The sequence below is a fragment of the Erigeron canadensis genome, chromosome 6, assembly GCF_010389155.1.
Source record: "Erigeron canadensis isolate Cc75 chromosome 6, C_canadensis_v1, whole genome shotgun sequence".
Classification (NCBI taxonomy): domain Eukaryota; kingdom Viridiplantae; phylum Streptophyta; class Magnoliopsida; order Asterales; family Asteraceae; genus Erigeron; species Erigeron canadensis.
The window spans coordinates 23,665,504-23,683,398 of record NC_057766.1 but is presented as its reverse complement, the minus strand read 5'-3'; the positions used below and the strand labels follow the sequence as shown (position 1 = coordinate 23,683,398).

Sequence of the window (17,895 nt, the reverse complement as noted above, 5' to 3'; positions counted from 1 at the left end):
AAATTTAGTTTTCAAATGAATATTTCACTTTGGGTTAAACCCAAATTAACCATTTAAAAAGATTTTGAAACAACTACAAAAACATCCAATTTACACAAAATGGTCACTTGCCCAAATAGGGATAAGATTTTAACCCAGGAACTTGAAACCCGCCCGTACCCACCCGACCCGCTCGTCACCCCAGTCGGCCGGTTCTCGGTTCTGCATTTTCATGGTTCTTCGGGTTCGGTTCGGGCCGGGTCATAGCCCGGAATTTCTCGGGTTGACCCGATGAACCTGACAATAACAAAATAAATGGGTTAACTTCATATATATGTGTCTATATATATGTATGTGTTTGTATATAATCTGTATCTCTAATAATGGAGTGATGTTGGAAGTGAGAAGTAAGTGGGGAAGAAAGGTCACGTATCTATATATATATAGGGTAACACTCCGGTGAGAACACTTAAAAACATCATTTTGATGCATTAAAAGTCCATAAAACTAACATAGTGCTTAACTAATTATCATTATTTAAGTGTTTAACAACACATTGATCCGTCAAAATCGAAAAAATCACTTTTTTTGTTTTGTGCATCCATCTTGGATGCATATTCATCAAAATGATGCATCCAACAAAAAACGTGATTTTTTCAATTTTGACGGATTAATGTGTTGTTAAACACTTAAATAATGATAATTAGTTATGCACTATGTCAGTTTTATGGACCTTTAATGCATCAAAATGTAGCTTTTAAGTGTTCTCACCGTTCTTATTTTAATTTCATTCTTATTTGATTGTCCCCCTATATATATATATAACGTGAAGAAGAAGACCGATGTTAGGTGTTTGTTGTTTGAATTGGATGAAAGGCAAAAGATTGGATTTTATTGGTTAACTTGATATACAAGTTTTATGGTGTATGTATATGAATGTGGGGGTGGGTATGAGTTTTAGGTCAAATTTTGAATAATATACGTATATGATTTTCAAAGATGGTCAAAGTAGCTGGTATCTTGCTTATATTGTAATATCATTAATGGTCAAGCTAATGGATAATGAATTTTTGTCTTTATTTGAGTTTTTAAGATAAATATAAAGTTTATCATTAATAAAACTAAATATTGGTTTGGTTTAACGGTTGAAGCTTAGGGCTTTGATGTGTGAGGATTTAGGTTCATAACCTTGCTCCCCCATCCTTTTTTTCTTTTATTTGTTTTAAAGATTTTTCCACTTTGCTACCTACTCTTTCTTTTTTTTTTCTTTTCAGCCCCTCTATTTTTATTTATTATTCTTTCTACCCCTTAAACTTATACAATAATTTGTTTTATATAATTTATTTTTTTATACCTTTTATAAACTTAAAAAATTTTGTTCCTTTATAATATTTTTATCATTTTTTAGTTGTATTCAATTGAAATATTATTTTTTTTACTAATTTTTTGTTTTTATATTTTTTAATTTAACATTTTTGATTTTTATATTCAAAACCTTTTTTTGTTAAAGTTTTGTGAACAGTTTGTTTTTTTATTATTTACATTTTTTTTTTTGATAGTTATGTTTTTTAACCCCTTTTTTTCCCTTATAATATATTGTTTTTTTTAAAAACCTTTGATACTTTTTTTTAATTCTTTATTTGTTAAAGTTTGTTTCATATATATGTTTTTCGGTTTTTTGTTTAGTACTTTTTTTAATTTTTTTTTTTGAATTCTTTATTTGGCAAAGATTGTTTTTTTTTTGGGTTTGAATGGAGTGACATCTTTGGACGTGGTTATAACGTTGCCTTTAAATAAATATATTTCCATTTACCTGCGGCATAACGCATCCACGGTCATTGCAGCTCGCATCGCGGGTGTTCAACTTCCTAGTAATATAATATTATTCTTTTAAAAAATCTTCATTAACCTTTTACAATGATTACTTTTACATCAATTATCTATACCACTCGACGCCGTCTCCATCGTCAATAATCATCCCCTACCATCATACCAATGCCGTCGTCGTCACAAACATCGCCACATTGCGCGGGTAATATGCTAGTATATATAATATAATTAATATATATACTCTTCAAATCCATAATTACATCAATCAAATCATAAAATCTTACATACATTACAACATATCTTACATATATACGATGTACAAAATCTCATAGATATGACTTTTTACAGGTAGTAGTTGTCAAAAACGAAAAACTAGAGTCATGTTTATCACTCCATCAAATCAAATCTATCAAAGTAATATATGTATACATTGTGTATTACAATATAATTAATGAGCGTGGGGTGCCACGTCCTTTCTATCATAAAAACATTTGAATTCATAGTACACTTCACACTGCAAATATACCAGCTTCTCCATGCTACAAGTTCTCTCTCTATAGAGAGATTGTCCTTAACCTACGCACCCATATACATAAATATCATATCATCTGTATATATCTATATCTCTATATATTATCACCATTAAGGGTTTTCTTTCCCATTTCCTTCACCCTCTCTCAATTTTCACCTTATCTTCTTTCTTTCTTTTCCTCAAGGAAAAAAATATACCTGGGTAAATTATTTTATTTCTTGCTTTTACAATTTATTTATTTTAAAATATATATATATATATATATATATATTACATAGACTACAAGCATATATATATATGTGTGTGTGTTTTTTTGTATATATGTACATGTATAGTGTTTTTTTTCCTGGGTTTTATATATTGATTAAGTAGTTTCAAAGAAAAAACTTGAAATATAGAAAATATTAAAGGTTTTTTTTTTTTGAAAAATCATGAATGGTTAACTTCTTTTTTTTTTTTTTTTTTTCTTTTTAGCAATACTTATATTTGGATGTGTCTTTTTCTTTATATACTAATTAAGTAGTTTCAAAGATTTTACACATATGTTTTGTGGATGTGTCTTTTTTTTATACAAAAATGTTACGACTTGTTGAGATAATAAAGACTCTTGGATAAGAATTGATCAAACGGATGAGTAAATAGGTAACGTGGATGATATAGTATCCATGCGTATGTATATGGATGAAGTCCTGTCATTTTCCATATACTTTTGATTACATATTTATTAAAATAATATAAAAATAATAAATCAATATGGATAACAATGGTTATGATAGTTGTGATATAAAAGTAAACTCATTTCCTTCCTAAGAAAATACTACATCGCCTGCATTTCTCAAAAACTTCCCATCTAACTCTTTAACAAATATCGCTATACATCTTCTTCTTCGGTCTATCTTCTTTATCGGTTCATTTCCTATCCAAACCCACCAACTTTTTACGCCCAACAGGTACACTTTCGAGTCAACCCTTCAAAACTGAACCCGAACCGGCAAAACCCGGACTCGGACCCAAACCAACCCGCCCATGGGGTAAACGGGTCGGGTCTCGATTCCATTTTTCATGCTTTTTCGGTTCCCGAGTCAAGCCGGTTCGGACCGGTTCTCAACCCGTGCACATCCCTATGCCCAAATACCTGTACATTATAATACTTTAGCTACATACCATTCCAAGATATGAGTTTTGAAATATATCATCATAAATTTTAAATACAAAAAAAGGATTAATCACGGGATATCTAACATACTTTTTCCGTTTGTACATGGTTGCCCATTATATATATTTTTTATTGATACATATTAACCACAAACTTATAAAATTTGTATATGGTTAACCATTATCTTCATACCTACTTCTCTCTCATCTACAATTCTTCATATCTTTCTCTCATCTTATAAAATTTTTTGGGGATGGATAAGTATGTATGAGTGTACCAATGTGTAGGGGTGTTGAAAAAAATCAAACACAAATAACTCGGCCTAACCCAAATAGGTTTGGGTTAAATGAGTGGGGTTATTTGAGTTCGGGTTAGTTATTCGGTTATCATACACATATAAATTTAATCAGTTTGGGTTGTGGGTGATAAAATTTCATTTCGGGTTAACAGAATAAACAAGAAGGAACACTCTTTTGGACCAGACTAGTATCATCTATAATGCATGCTTGCACCAAAAAGGAACACTCTTTTAGACTAGATTAGTAATCTAGTATGATGCAATGATACATGCTCGCACTCTCTTTTTTTTTTAATCTAATGTTCAGATCATGTATAATCTTATCTACATTTCTTCATATTTGGTTAACCATTATCTTCATACGTGTTTCTCTCTCATCTACATTTCTTAGGAATGTTAACATTCCATATTTTTAGTGGAGGAATTGTAAATTCTATTTTATAAGGAATTTGATTGAATTTTGAGATTACAATTCCATTTATTTTCGAACCAAATATTGGAAAGAAAATAAATTAGATTTCAATTCCTAAAAATCTCAAAAAATTTCATGAACCAAACATTCTCATGAAATTTTATTAGTTAATTAAAAAAGAAAAAATAACGTTTAAAAAGAAACAAATATAAAAATCGATAGCTATGCGTAATTGATAGTTCCACGCTGTATAAATTTGTCATTATGCAAAAAAGAAAAACATTTTGTATTCGCCATCCATCCATCCATGATTTCCACCCAGGACGCCGCATATAATAAAATAAACTTATAATAATAATAATTTAATTTTAAAATAAAATATCATTTTAATCGAAATAAAATCAAAATCAAAATTCAAAATTGACATACATACCCCATGCGCCACCCAATCGTGTAGCGGCCACTATCTCCGCACGTATAAATACATTGCCGATTCGGTGGTTTCCCATATATCTATATCTATATATCTATATAAATCTCCTCATAAAAGCACACACAATTTCTCCCCTGATATTTCATTTAAAAAGGTGAAAACCCTAATCTCTCTTACTTATTTACTAATTATAAACTTCATTCAAATCGCTTTCGCATTTTTTATTCGGATTTTTATTATTTATTATTATTATGTTAAAATAATTGTACATTATTGTTTAATCTCCATTAGCATATTTTTTGTTTGTATTATTTTATTTGATTCATTTATGTTATATGATTAAACTGGTTAGAATTATTTATTTAAAATTGTGTATGTATTGTTTAGTTTAAATAACTCATTTTCTGATTATTAAAAACTTTTATACATTTGTTTAACTTTAGAAAATTGATTATTGTGGCTTTATGTTGAAATGCATCAATTTTAGTTTTTTAAATAACTTGTTTCGAAGAAGTGTTGGTATTTTTGATGATGAAAATGGAAATCGTTGACGCGGCTTTTGTTAGGTTATCTGAGACTCGGAGTAGTATAGTATCTACTCTGTATGTATATTTATATATAGGTATTACTCGATTAGTACGGTAAAATGTGAACAACAACAACTGTATACGAATTGTCATGGTGCGTATTGAATTTTTATCACGTGCATTGTGTCTAATGAACTTTCAAATTCTGTGCATTGTGTATGTATTCGACCAATTAAAAAACGTACAAGTGGCGTCTTATATGGTTGCCACATATACACGGATACATACTGTGCACAAGAATTGAAAGTTCATTACATACAATGGACGAGATTGAAGTTTCATACACACTATGATAATTCTTGTAACGTCCTTTACATGTTGAAGTACTAATCCCTTATATATATGTTCAATGCTGCAGTACTTTATTTGGCTAAAATAGTTGTCAGTAGTGTGAAACATACAAAAACGTCGTGTGATTTGGTTGTATATTTGTTATAATTTAGGATTAGATTGTTCTTCTAGCTTGTGTTGTGTTTTAACAACTATTACTTATTTACTACTATCTTTTAGAAATTAGTAAATGTCTATGAACATAATGAGAGTTTGGATTGCAACATATGCTAGAAAAGGTCAAATGATTAAAAACTGGTTTAGCAACTGCATCTGCCAATGTTCAACAAAGTCTTATTGACTTGATTTGTGTAAATGGTTTTGTTTCATGTGTATAGCGTGGTTAGAAAATAGTAAGTGAGTGTATGTATAACGAGACCTTGGATCTAACATATGCTTAAAGAACTCAACACAGACTCAAAAATTTAAAAATGGTTCATACTCCCATCTGCAAATGTTAATATGAATAGCTTTGTTGCATCAATAATGATTTTATAGTTATACGTAAATTTTCATATGCATATATCTGGCAGTGCTTCCTTATCTAGATTTTAGGAACCTGGTTTTCTTGGACCCTTTTTCTACACTTTTGGACTGCCACTGTACTAGCTTGATATATCGCGGGTCTTTCTTTTTTGTATGTGTTGGCAGTTCACATAATAGATGAGGCGTAAGGGTAGATATCTTCAGGGGGAGTTTCCTACAAGTGGTGCAATATTTATGTGTAATACAAGAACGAAGAAAGAGTGCTTAAGACGTAGGCTGTTCGGACTACCATCAGGTGATTGCGATTTTGTGTTGCATGTGAAGAGAGGGATGATACTCTTTCTTTTTGAATATGAGAGGAGACTTCTGTATGGTGTATATCGTGCTACCTCGGATGGTGAAATCAACATTGAGCCCAGAGCCTTTAGATCATCTGGAAAGTACTTTCCTGCACAGGTATGAGCATCTGGAGTTTATATTTCCTAAAAGGGCAGTTTATATGTTTGATTCTATATTGGTATCTCTTAAGGAGCGCTAGTTGCTGGTTGGTATTTTATCAATGGATATCGTATGCATTATTGAGAAATTGTAAGAAGAATATAGCAATCATCTCAATCTCAACATTGAGGAAATTTTTTGGATCTTTTTTCTCCTTCTGTATGTTGAATTATAGTTATTTGGGTAGATAACGATATGAATATGCATTTTGGAACTGTTCATCTGGTTATTGCGCTTGAAGTCATGTTAGTAAGGTCTTATCGGATAAACAGATTATACTTCTGCATATTGATTATTTAATCGGCCAAATAATCAGTTTTGATGTTAGTTTATACAAGCATTATACTTTTTTTGGGTTAATTGTTATTACCAATAGAACATTCAAGCATTATAGGCTATTAGTTATCTGAATGTCAGTCATGATAAATGTTTTTTATGTGCTTGGATAAGTATATTATATTTCTGTGTATCTGTTTATTTAGGGGATCTAGTTATCAGTTCTTGGGAATTTGTTTCATTGTATTCTATCTGTATCAAAAGTGATTATCCAAGGGTAAACAAATAAACGTATCCTTGTTTTCACAATAATCTTCTAGTTGGCATTTTACATATTGATCAAGTAAATACTCAGCTTTGTCAAGCACTAAAATAGCTGATTATTATAAGTTAAACAGCAGAAACGTATCCAAACAAGCTTGCTAAATTATAGTTTATCATCTGATTCTTGTTAGTATAGAACCGAACAATTAGAAAGTGATGTAACATGTAAAACTTAAACTTTTGTCATTAGTATAGATCTCTTATTTTATTATTTTATTTTAAATTTTATTTACCTATCAGGTTCGGTTTACCACTGTCTATGATTGTAGTCCAATTTCGGAATATGAATTCCAGGATGCAATCAAGGATAACTACTTCTCTGAAAAGAAGTTCAGATTTGGCTTGAACAAGGATCAGGTTTATGCTTGATTGATATTATTTTGTTCTAATGTATTTTAGAAAATCTATATTCGTTGTTTATCCTTGTTTTGAATTTTCTAGGTAAGTAAACTCATGAAGCTGTTTCATTACAAGAAAACATCAAAAAATCATCCTGAGAAACATAGAGATAAGCCAACAGAGAGAGTTTCTAGATTTGGTAATCTTAAGAAGAACATTAGAGACAGGTTAAGCTTCGTAGACAAAGTAGATAGTCGTGATCTTAGGATCTCTGAATTTAGTGACAATGAAGTTGAAGTAGATGATGATGATGATGATGATGATGATGTCATTGATGTGTATGTAACCAAAAAAATGGTCGAAGGTAGCCAAAAGGTTGACAGGGACAGATTTCTGACAAATTATGTAGCACAGAATGTTGACTCTGGTGATTGTGGTACCAGGCAGGATACATTAGGGAAATGCCTTGATCATTCTTTAGGAGGTCTAAGAAGGGTCACTGATGTAAATTTGGATTTTATGGGTGATGTAATGGATGGGCATGACAAACGGTATAAATTTGAGGAACTAAGAGGATTAACTAACAAAGATAGCTTTTCTATGATGGATAATATAAAAAGCGAACATGATGTTGAAGATCGTTACATCCCAACTTTCACTAGGCCACGTGAAAAGCATTATGGTGAAATTGATGTAGCACACAATGATGCAAAGATTTTGGTGGATGCTAAAGACAGAGACATCTTGTATTATAATAGGTTACAAGATGAATATAATGTTAGAGAAAGTTATAGGCGAAGTCTTTCAGCATCTCATCTAGGTAGCCCTTGTGTTATTGGAAGTCAAACAATTGCTGATAGATACTTTCTTGGTCATGAAGCAGTAGGAAGTAATGTCGACAATGCTATTCCCTTTTCTCATAATAACCAAAACACTTATTTGACATCTTGTGAAACAAGGACCGGAATTCCCGAGGTTCAGCTTAATTCTTTTTACTTGGCTGATGAATCAAATTTTATTCCCCTTGATAATGGCCCATTTTATCCAAGCTCCACTGATGCTCCCACTTTCTTGCCATTGGGTAAATCACCTCCGCGTCATCCACACAACGAAGAGCCCATGCAGTATTTTGATGATTTGAGTTATGCATCATTGGATAAAAGACAGATGACAGCTGAAGGTAACCGGGTATATGAAACTGCTCCTCGAGACGGTTCACACAGTCCCCTGTTTCCTGACTTTGTTTCCAAAAGGCTTTCCTCGTCTAATGCTGGTCCGTGTAAGCTTGAAGAGAGCACAATTGATAATGTTAAAATGTCACATCAACCATGTAAAAGTAAGTACCTTTTTGGTACTGACAAAAGGGTTAGTGTTTTTGCTCGATTAAATTCGTCTCTTAAACATGGTAAGGAAGAACATAAAACAAATAAAAAACATGATCTGGATGCATCAGTTGACCAAGTTATGGAGATGTTGGAAAAAGTTGTGAGTAGTCCAACAAGGAAGGATGGAAAAAGCAAATCAGCTCTTAAAAAAGATGACAATGATAAAAGAAAGCTTTGTAAGATTGCAGGTTATGAGTTTCAAGAGGTGGTAATGGAACTTGATGCTGATCAGGCACATGAAGAAACTGAAGGTAGATCAGAACTGCGGGAGACCAGAATTTTGGATTTCAAGCGTCGTAAGAAAACAAACAAGTGCATTGATGATGCATCCAAAGAAAAGTCTGAATGCTTGGTAGGTGCTGCCTCAGATGTGGGACCAATGGAGAATAATAATTTAGTTGGCGTGCGTTGTAAGCGTAGGAAACTGGTCAGGTCTGCTTTTGTTGAGAAGAAGTCCACTAATGATATTAGTACTACTAATGATGCTGATATACTGAAACCACTGAATTCTGAGAGCATTTCAACAAAAGGAGTCCTTGAAGATACACTTTCTAACAATGACTGTGATTCAATAAAAGCAGCAGCCCTTGAGAGCTTACAGAAGGTCGACACATCCGTTAATATTAACATGATGCCAGATACGCATGTTGTCGCACCTTCTAAGGAGGACAGCAGTTTAACAGAAGCTGTACTTGAAGGCACAGAGAAGGTTGATGCATTTACTGAATCCGCGGAGGAAAGCAGTATGCTTTCAATTCCGCTTGTAACTACTCTTTTTAAAGATGACTGTGATGCAACAGAAGCGGTACTTGAAAGCACAGAGAAGGTTGATGCATTTACTGAATCCGTGGAGGAAATTAGTATGCTGTCAATTCCTCTTGAAACTACTCTTTCTAAAGATGACTGTGATGCAACAGAAACAGTACTTGAAAGCACAGAGAAGGTTGATGCATTTACTGAATCCGTGGAGGAAATTAGTATGCTGTCAATTCCTCTTGAAACCACTCTTTCTAAAGATGACTGTGATGCAAAAGAAGGAGTAATTGAAAGCTCAGATAAGGTTGATGCATCTATCAAATCTGCACAACTATCTGCTGAATGCCAAAGAGGGGTTAATAAAGAAGGTCCTCGAGATGGAAATGCATATAAGTTTGAAGTTGCGGATGTGTTTGTGAAAATTGCCCCAGTAGCTTCATTAGAAGATCGGGACAATATGTGTGGTTGGATTGAGTGGTGATCTTTGTGGATGATACTTGAAAAATCCAATGGTGTATATTCTTTTGAGCTGCAGCGGTGAACACAGTTTTGTAAATCTGTGGTGTTTACTGGAAGTAGAACACTTAACTTGCTAGCATTGTTGTCGATAGTTGTGATGAATTATTATGAAGGCCTGTATTTTCAAACCTTAAAATTATTGTTCCACAAACCTGAATAGACAACACAGAATTTGTTAAAGTTTATAGCTGCTCTGAATGCATTTCAAAAAGTTTTTTGTTTTGAATCTAAATGGCCTGGAGTTCAGCTTATGAAAGTTTTTAGCCTGTTTGTTTTCTTGGAACAGATTTTAGGTGCACTCATTATCTGGTTCTTAACCGAGATCAATCATCAAACTTAGCCAGAACTAGTTGAAATTTGATTGTGTTTCTGGGTTGGTTTCTGTTTTTGGCTTGTGATTGTGGACTAGCAATGTTTTGAATTTCGCCCAGTACTTGGTGTTTAGGTTTTGAACTGAACAACCATAGTCCAAACTTGGTTTTCCGATAGAGTTTACTTTTGATAAATCTGAACTGATCGTTTTTTTTTTTTTTTAAATAATAAAAAATTCCAAGTTGAAAATCAGAAAAGTCGAATGATTTGGATTGGAATATGAACATGAAAACTTTTTGCATAAAAGCCATAAGTTTCATAAAAGCGATTGCTGGCAACTGTTTTTCTAATTTGGAGAGAAATACATATAATTACCTTAATTTCTAGTTAAAAAACGGTGTTATCGAGCCGAGTTCGAGCTCAGCATGGCTCGAGCTTGGGTCGAATAATATTTGGTAGGCTTGAGCTCGGCTCGATGAGCTCGTGTTGTGTGTAGGCTCGAGTTTGACTCGTTGTACCTGTAATATGACAATTGCTCGAAAAAGGCTCGAGCTTGGCTTGTGTCTATAAACATTGCTTGAGCTCAGTTTGAAACTCAGCTCGGAAATACACATACAATACAATTTATGCTATTGAAAGCTTGAAAATATGTATACAATATGATCAACTTTGCAATAAACATAGTTGTATCTTATTTGCACCTTCTTGAGTTTAAAAGTAGAGTGATCCTTCTGATCATTTACATTTTTTCAAGAAAAATGCCCCTCTCACAAAACTGATAACTTGTTTTACATTAACATGCTCAAATCAAGACAAGACTATACAAACATCTATGCATCCCTTACTATTGTTAATACATAATGTACAATTACAATTTTTATTTTGTGGACACTTATTACATCTTATATTGCTAAGTATTCAACCAAGAATCTTGTCAACAAAAACTTATAAACAACAACAGTTTATCGTCAAATCACCTCGCTGGATCTCCCCATCGCATCACCACCGCAAATCTTCCCATCTCTGTCGTACCACCACTCCATCACTTCTAACTCAATTCAAAGAGTAAGTGTGTGTATGTGTTTGAGATAGATTGACTTACAGTAGGGCGAGACTCGGTAAACCGCTGGTGAAGATGCCGGATAAAACCCCCCGCCATTAACTTAGTACGGGTACTAAGTTTCAAAACGTTGACTTTAAGGGGGCCTTTGCCTACCCTTATTTTCAACCTTTATTTTGCTCATTTGAGAATTAAGGTTGATATAAGTGTTATTTTTAGGATTTTGTCACTTATGCATATGATGTGTGTGACGGACGGAGTGATCGTGGTTGAAGATGACTCCGGTGGGTGGTGGTTGAAGATATGTATTATTAGAGAGAGAAGAGAAAGAAAGAGAGAGGAGGGAGATTGTGACTCCAAGTGAGATATACAAGTATTAATAATTTAGTACAGTGGTCTCAAACTAGAGGTGGTATAACCCTATATATTCGTTAAAAAGAGGGGTGTAAGTAATAGGGTCCTAAAAATATCACAATTGGCTCTATTGTATGCCCGATTTGAAAACAACTTGAAGAAGGACCATCTTTTTCTCCATTATGCATTTGTAAACTCGCTATGATATTTCATTACCACTTGGTGCAATCTCCCCATCACGAGATCTTCATCGAGATCCACAACACCTTCTGCTTAGCCAAAAAAAAAAACATACTCGTCAACTTAATGGTGCTTGCATATTGCTGGATAATATGAAAGTATCGGAATGACTGCGTCTACTCCAATAAGTAAGCCTCAATTAGTTTTGTGGCTAAAGAAATCAAAACGACAAAATTTATGTGGTTAACAAACAAACATCATATGGAATGGACCAAGTCTTTTGATTTCTAATTTTTCCTGTAATTTTCTCAATGTTTTTCATAAGGATAATGATAAATTAACCTAATTGGTGTGCCTAAAGTTGTGCCTAATTGAAGGATGATGACATGTGGAAAAATCAGGGGCAATATTAGGAAAGAGAATTAGTGCATTCCACATATCAACTTTCTAAGGTTTTAAGCATATCTTTAGGCACACCAATTAGGTTGATTAATATTTTCCTTTTCATAATTTTCTTATATAAACTTAGCATCTCGATAGTGTCCATATCAATAAAGTTTCCTTTCTTTTTGAATGTTTAAAAATGAAAATAAAAAATCTATCTAATCAAAGTACAAAACTAACCACTAATTAACGGAAACTCAAACAGAGTGTAACGGTCTAACCATCACTAAACCAACCCCAACAGAAAAACATGTTACCAAAACTCCGGTCACGGCGGCGCCTCCGCTACTCCACCTACATCTCCGCCATAATCGCCGCCGTCCTCCTCCTTATATCCGTCACCATCCTCTACATCCGCCTTACCCACCACCATCACCAAACACCCACCAATCACCATCACCACCAATCCAAAGACCACCACCTCACCGCCGACCCACTTTTAGAAGATATTGACCCCCTTGACCGAACCACCGACGAAAAAATCGACGAACTTGATGACACCCATCATGACCCAGATCCCCAAAACGACGTCGACGACGACGACGATGACGTCATCACAAATGAAAATGAGCAAGACCCATCTGGGGTTTCTTCAAAATATTACTTTGATCACGCGCTTGGCGTGATTCGACGCGCTTTCGATAGACGGTCGATTGATCAGTGGGAAGATGATGATAGTTTTGTAAGTAATAATGTTAATGTTTTGGATATTGGGTTTGGTTCAGACGACGTCGTTTTGGATGAAAATGTTAGAAATAAATTAGTTCAAGTGAAAAGTATTGAAGATGCATTATTGTTAAGTATAGGAAACCGGGTTTCCCCTTTGAAAGAAGGGTGGGGGAATTGGTTTGAAAAAAAGAGTGATTTTTTGAGAAGAGATCGAATGTTTAAATCGAATTTGGAACTTTTGAATCCTTTGAGTCATTCGTTTTTGCAGGATCCCGATGGACCGGGTGTTACAGGGTTTACTAAAGGCGATAAAATGATACAAAAACGGATAGTTAGTAAGTTTAAGGAGGTACATTTTGGTATTGAGAAAAAAGATTTAAGTGTGTCACCGCGTAATTTAGTTGTTAAGAATGAAGTTAAGATAGCGGAAAGAAGGACTTTGGACGATAATGAGGTTATAAGGTCTGAGTTTTCGGGTCAAATTTATGCTGATGGGAAAAGATGGGGGTATTTTCCTGGTGTGTATCCTCGTTTGTCGTTTTCTAACTTTATGGATGCGTTTTTTAGGAAAGGGAAGTGTGTGATGAGAGTGTTTATGGTTTGGAATTCTCCGCCTTGGATGTTTAGTGTCAGACATCAACGTGGGCTTGAAAGTTTGTTTTTTCATCATCGAGATGCTTGTGTTGTTGTGTTTTCTGAGACGATTGAGCTTAATTACTTCTATAGTTTTGTTAAAGATGGGTAATTTCTTGCTTTGATAAATTCTTTGGTATACTGGTTTTATGTTCATTTTTTTAATGGAAATATATAATTCTAATTTGTTGTGTAGTTACAAAATTGCTGTTGCCATGCCAAATCTGGATGAATTGTTGAAAGATACACCGACCCATGAGTTTGCTTCGGTGTGGTTTGAGTGGAGAAAAACAAAGTTTTATCCTACTCACTATAGCGAGCTTATCCGCCTTGCTGCTCTTTACAAGTAAGCAAAATTTTGATAGTTCTAACTGAAGCACTACATAGAAGGTTTTCCCTCTTCGGGTTACCAAGGGATGACGGGTCTTTTTTACTAAGATGTACGCGGGCTAACCCCCGTGACCGTATCCAAACCGTTTCCCTGGCCACCCCAAGATGTTTACCTAGGGAGTTTTTGAAACTTAGACCTCTAGTCAGGACATAAGACTCTTGACCACTAACCCACCTTGGTGGTGGTATTTTAATTGAAGTACTGATTGATGATTTTTAGTTCAGGTTGCCTAGGGGGCAGGTCGGGTAACGGGTCCAAAGGGTTGGGTTTGAGTTTATAGAGCCTAATAATCGAAGTTTAATTAAGTGATTTAGTATTGGGCCACCAAAAAGAAAATATGTCTACTTACTTGATGGTGTAGCAGGAGTATCAACAAGTCCAACAAGTTTACCTGTATATCAGTATATCTGATTTACTTTTATTACTAATTAGGTAATTTTCCCTATTGTTGCTAGGTATGGTGGAATCTATCTTGATTCAGATGTTAAAGTGCTGAGACCACTAGATTCGCTGTCTAATATGGTGGGCGTGGAAGATGAATCATCTGCAAGTCAGTTAAATGGAGCCGTGATGGCATTTAGAAAGCACAGGTAGTTTAACAGCAACTGTTTGTCAGTTATTATTATCTTTGACCGCTTCTGACTTTCTGCATCTATTGTGCATATAAAGTATTGGATTTGTTAGGCTCTTTGTTTTCTTAGTGTTGATGAAAACTTGAAAATGTATACAGTCCCTTCATAATGGAGTGCTTGACGGAATTCTATGCAAGCTATGATGATACAAGCTTAAGGTGGAATGGAGCTGATCTTCTAACTAGAGTAGGAAGTAAGTTTTTTAATGAAGAAAATGGTTTCAAGAATCAGATGGAGCTGAAACTGCAACCCTTCTTTGCTTTTTTCCCCATAAGTCGTAAGAACATCACAAGGTATGAACAACTGGTACTCACATTCTTTTTTTGTCATATTTTTTAGAAGTTGAATGTATATATCTTTGTCGCTACTTCTGAATTTGAGTTTTTGTCTTGCATGCCACATATTGTGTTCACTAGCATCCATCATCCTTTACTATTTGTTTAAATCATGTTGATGATTATGGAACTAGCAACTTTGATAGTTTAAGGGGCTAAATGGAAAGATAGGAATTAGGTTGTATCCCCCATCAGCTGTCCGACTTGGTCTAAATGTCAATGTTCTTGGCCTTGAAGTGCAATGTCCACCATACTTAGGATTTAGGTCCAAATGTCATTTGTTACTATTCCCTAGTCCCTAGTGGTTTTGCATCTACTGCATCATGTTCTTGGTTCACTTTCTACTGCATCATGATAACAAGGTGTTGTTCTGAAAGACACTGCCGAAAACCTTCTATATCAAATATATTAATTTTGCATCTACTGTCATAGTGCTTTTCATATGGTTCATTAATAATCGGCATGTAACCATCTTGGTTATCATGTTTGGCTTCTATATTCTCCATCATAGAAAAACCTTCCTTATTATTCTTATCTTATCATGCGTATTGTGCATTTAATGTCCATCATTTACATTATTTAAAAATGAAATCTGCATCAGCCATCCCTCTAAATCCGCTAATAACTGGTCAAGTTGTTCCCCGTACATTGCATGCCTGGTATAAAGATCAAGATAACCATCGCTGTGTCTCTATAATATGTCAAAAATCATTGTCCCTGTTACGTTTTGGTGCTTACTCCATTTTAATGGTTCTATTGCTATAATATGTTAACAAAAAATGAGAAGTTTTCTAGATTATATTTGAGCGAAACAACATCGATATATGAATATGAACATACTTGATCCTGAAAGAAACCAGATTCGAAGTAGTTATCATTATCAGAATATGAAACTTGATCATGAAAGAAACCAAACTCGAAGTAATTATCATTATCAGCATCCAGGAATTCATGTTCAGCCTGTAGATCAGTTTTTGACAGGAGTAAAGCATGAGGATCCTAGCTGAGACCACTCAAAACACACATATGTGGTGACTAAAATAGTAAAATGTCAAACCTGGCCTTAGGTTGTCTAATGGACAAAGTTGTTAAAAGTCAATTATAAAACGTGATAGGTGAGAATCGAGATGCCTGGAAGATTAAAGTTTGCGACACGTTAATAAATGTTGGCAATCTAGACCAGTTACTTATTAATGGGTTGTATTGAGGAAAAGATTGGCCAAAAGGGTAATGGGTCAAAAGTCAAAGTGTCTTGTTACTGCATATAGCCTACTAAATAACTTAAAATAAGATTAGATTAAACGCAAGTTATCTAGAGAAATCACGTGGCAGGTGTTTCGGGTGAACCCGGGTACACACCCCTTTGAACTCTTACCTAACCTACTTATTCTGCTGTTTTGGGTGAACCCAGCTATAAGATATGACAAACGAAAGCTACAACAACAATGACATCTTGTAATAAGATTCACTGAGGTCCTTAATTCCAAGAATTGAACTTGTAAAGCATGTCATATCTCTTATATATATAGAAAAAACAAAATTAGTTCCATAAACGTCCTGTACATATGATTTCTTGGTATGCCTTGCGTATCTTCAAGCGGCTGAGTTTATATGTCTCTTAAATAATTTATATCTTTGTCATCTTATACATGTCTTAATACTCGTGTTCTTCAATTAGATATTTCACTGCACCAGCGACAGAGGTTGAAAGAGCTGATCAAGATGTGCTATACCAAAAGATTCTCGACGAATCATTAGTGTTTCATTTCTGGAATAGCTTAACATCTGGCCTAGTTCCCGAGCCTGAGAGCCTAGCAGCTAGGCTTATTGACCAAAAATGTATCCGCTGCTCTGATATATTGTAAATCTATATGTTCCCATATTTTCCCCCGAAGGCCGACAGGTAAACTTTACATGGTTTAAGTTATTTTGACAGAACCGTCGCCAGAGCTCAAAGGAAAACACTTGCAGGAAATGGAATTTTGTTGTGTATCAGCTTTTTGTGCATAAAAGATCTCACACTTTGGGTATGATCATCTCCAAAGGAGACCTGTTTACTTACAGTATGTCTGTAGCTTGTAAAATTGTGGTAAATAGCAAAGCGAATGATTGCCTTTTTTGGTGTTAGAAATCGTATATTGCCAAGATGCAGCATAGTCATATAGTAGACTAGAAGTATCTTAAATTAGTGTACTCCTTTTCCCCCTTTGAATATGAGTCGATGTTTACTCACTAAAGCAACTATTCTTTCATTATATTGTGATATAGTTTTTATAGTGATAGGATACAAGTTTTGATTTAAATCTTTGTTAAATGCTGTAGTTTTGCTATGTGCCCATTGTGCATCCAGAGTTCCAGACTATCTTTATGTAATCAAGCATTATGTCTCATCAAACCAGATAAAAATTTGTTGATTGATATTTCATTCCAAAAGGCTTGTAAACTTGTTGGCGTCACAGTTTCTTGGTTCCTACATATAGGTAGCGAAGTTGATTTCATCATTCATTGTAGACTTTGTAAGCTTCAAAAGTACTTTTTATCAGATAAACATTAATCTTTTGACTCCTATTCTCCTAACTAGGGTATCTACATAATTCTTTCCAAACCCTTTATCTGGGCATATTTACTCAAGAAGGTTTACCTCCAGGTCTTTTTTGCCACCCAAGTCTGTATAACATGTTGTAGATTTTTGTTTATTAAAGCTATAAACAATTAAGGCTATAAACAAACACGAACAAAACCTTG

General features: G+C 34.2%; 2 protein-coding genes across 3 annotated transcripts; both read left to right on the top strand.

Moving 5' to 3' along the window:
* The first annotated feature begins 4,635 nt into the window (after positions 1–4,635).
* On the top strand, positions 4,636–10,372 carry LOC122603750. Of its 2 annotated transcripts, none has more exons than XM_043776542.1 (4): positions 4,636–4,794; positions 6,209–6,499; positions 7,382–7,498; positions 7,583–10,372. In XM_043776542.1, exons 2-4 carry the CDS (start codon positions 6,221–6,223, stop codon positions 10,100–10,102), a joined length of 2,916 nt encoding a protein of 971 aa, XP_043632477.1. In that variant the 5' UTR covers positions 4,636–4,794; positions 6,209–6,220; the 3' UTR covers positions 10,103–10,372. The 2 variants fall into 2 exon arrangements, with proteins under 2 accessions (XP_043632477.1, XP_043632478.1); XM_043776543.1 differs by having other exon boundaries at positions 4,637–4,794; positions 7,436–7,498.
* A 2,300-nt stretch (positions 10,373–12,672) lies between these two features.
* On the top strand, positions 12,673–17,593 carry LOC122602591 (uncharacterized protein At4g19900). The gene is made up of 5 exons (XM_043775189.1): positions 12,673–13,900; positions 13,989–14,138; positions 14,639–14,773; positions 14,914–15,108; positions 16,829–17,593. Exons 1-5 carry the CDS (start codon positions 12,741–12,743, stop codon positions 17,013–17,015), a joined length of 1,827 nt encoding a protein of 608 aa, XP_043631124.1. The 5' UTR covers positions 12,673–12,740; the 3' UTR covers positions 17,016–17,593.
* Positions 17,594–17,895: the final 302 nt, after the last annotated feature.

Excerpts from the sequence above, each read along its gene's own strand:
- LOC122603750 (XM_043776542.1), top strand. The coding sequence starts at position 6,221 with ATGAGGCGTAAGGGTAGATATCTTCAGGGGGAGTTTCCTACAAGTGGT. Across the intron at positions 6,500-7,381 it reads GAAAGTACTTTCCTGCACAG|GTTCGGTTTACCACTGTCTA; the intron begins GTATGAGCATCT and ends TTTACCTATCAG. Across the intron at positions 7,499-7,582 it reads TTGGCTTGAACAAGGATCAG|GTAAGTAAACTCATGAAGCT; the intron begins GTTTATGCTTGA and ends TGAATTTTCTAG.
- LOC122602591 (XM_043775189.1), top strand. The coding sequence starts at position 12,741 with ATGTTACCAAAACTCCGGTCACGGCGGCGCCTCCGCTACTCCACCTAC. Across the intron at positions 14,139-14,638 it reads CGCCTTGCTGCTCTTTACAA|GTATGGTGGAATCTATCTTG; the intron begins GTAAGCAAAATT and ends TATTGTTGCTAG. Across the intron at positions 14,774-14,913 it reads ATGGCATTTAGAAAGCACAG|TCCCTTCATAATGGAGTGCT; the intron begins GTAGTTTAACAG and ends AAATGTATACAG.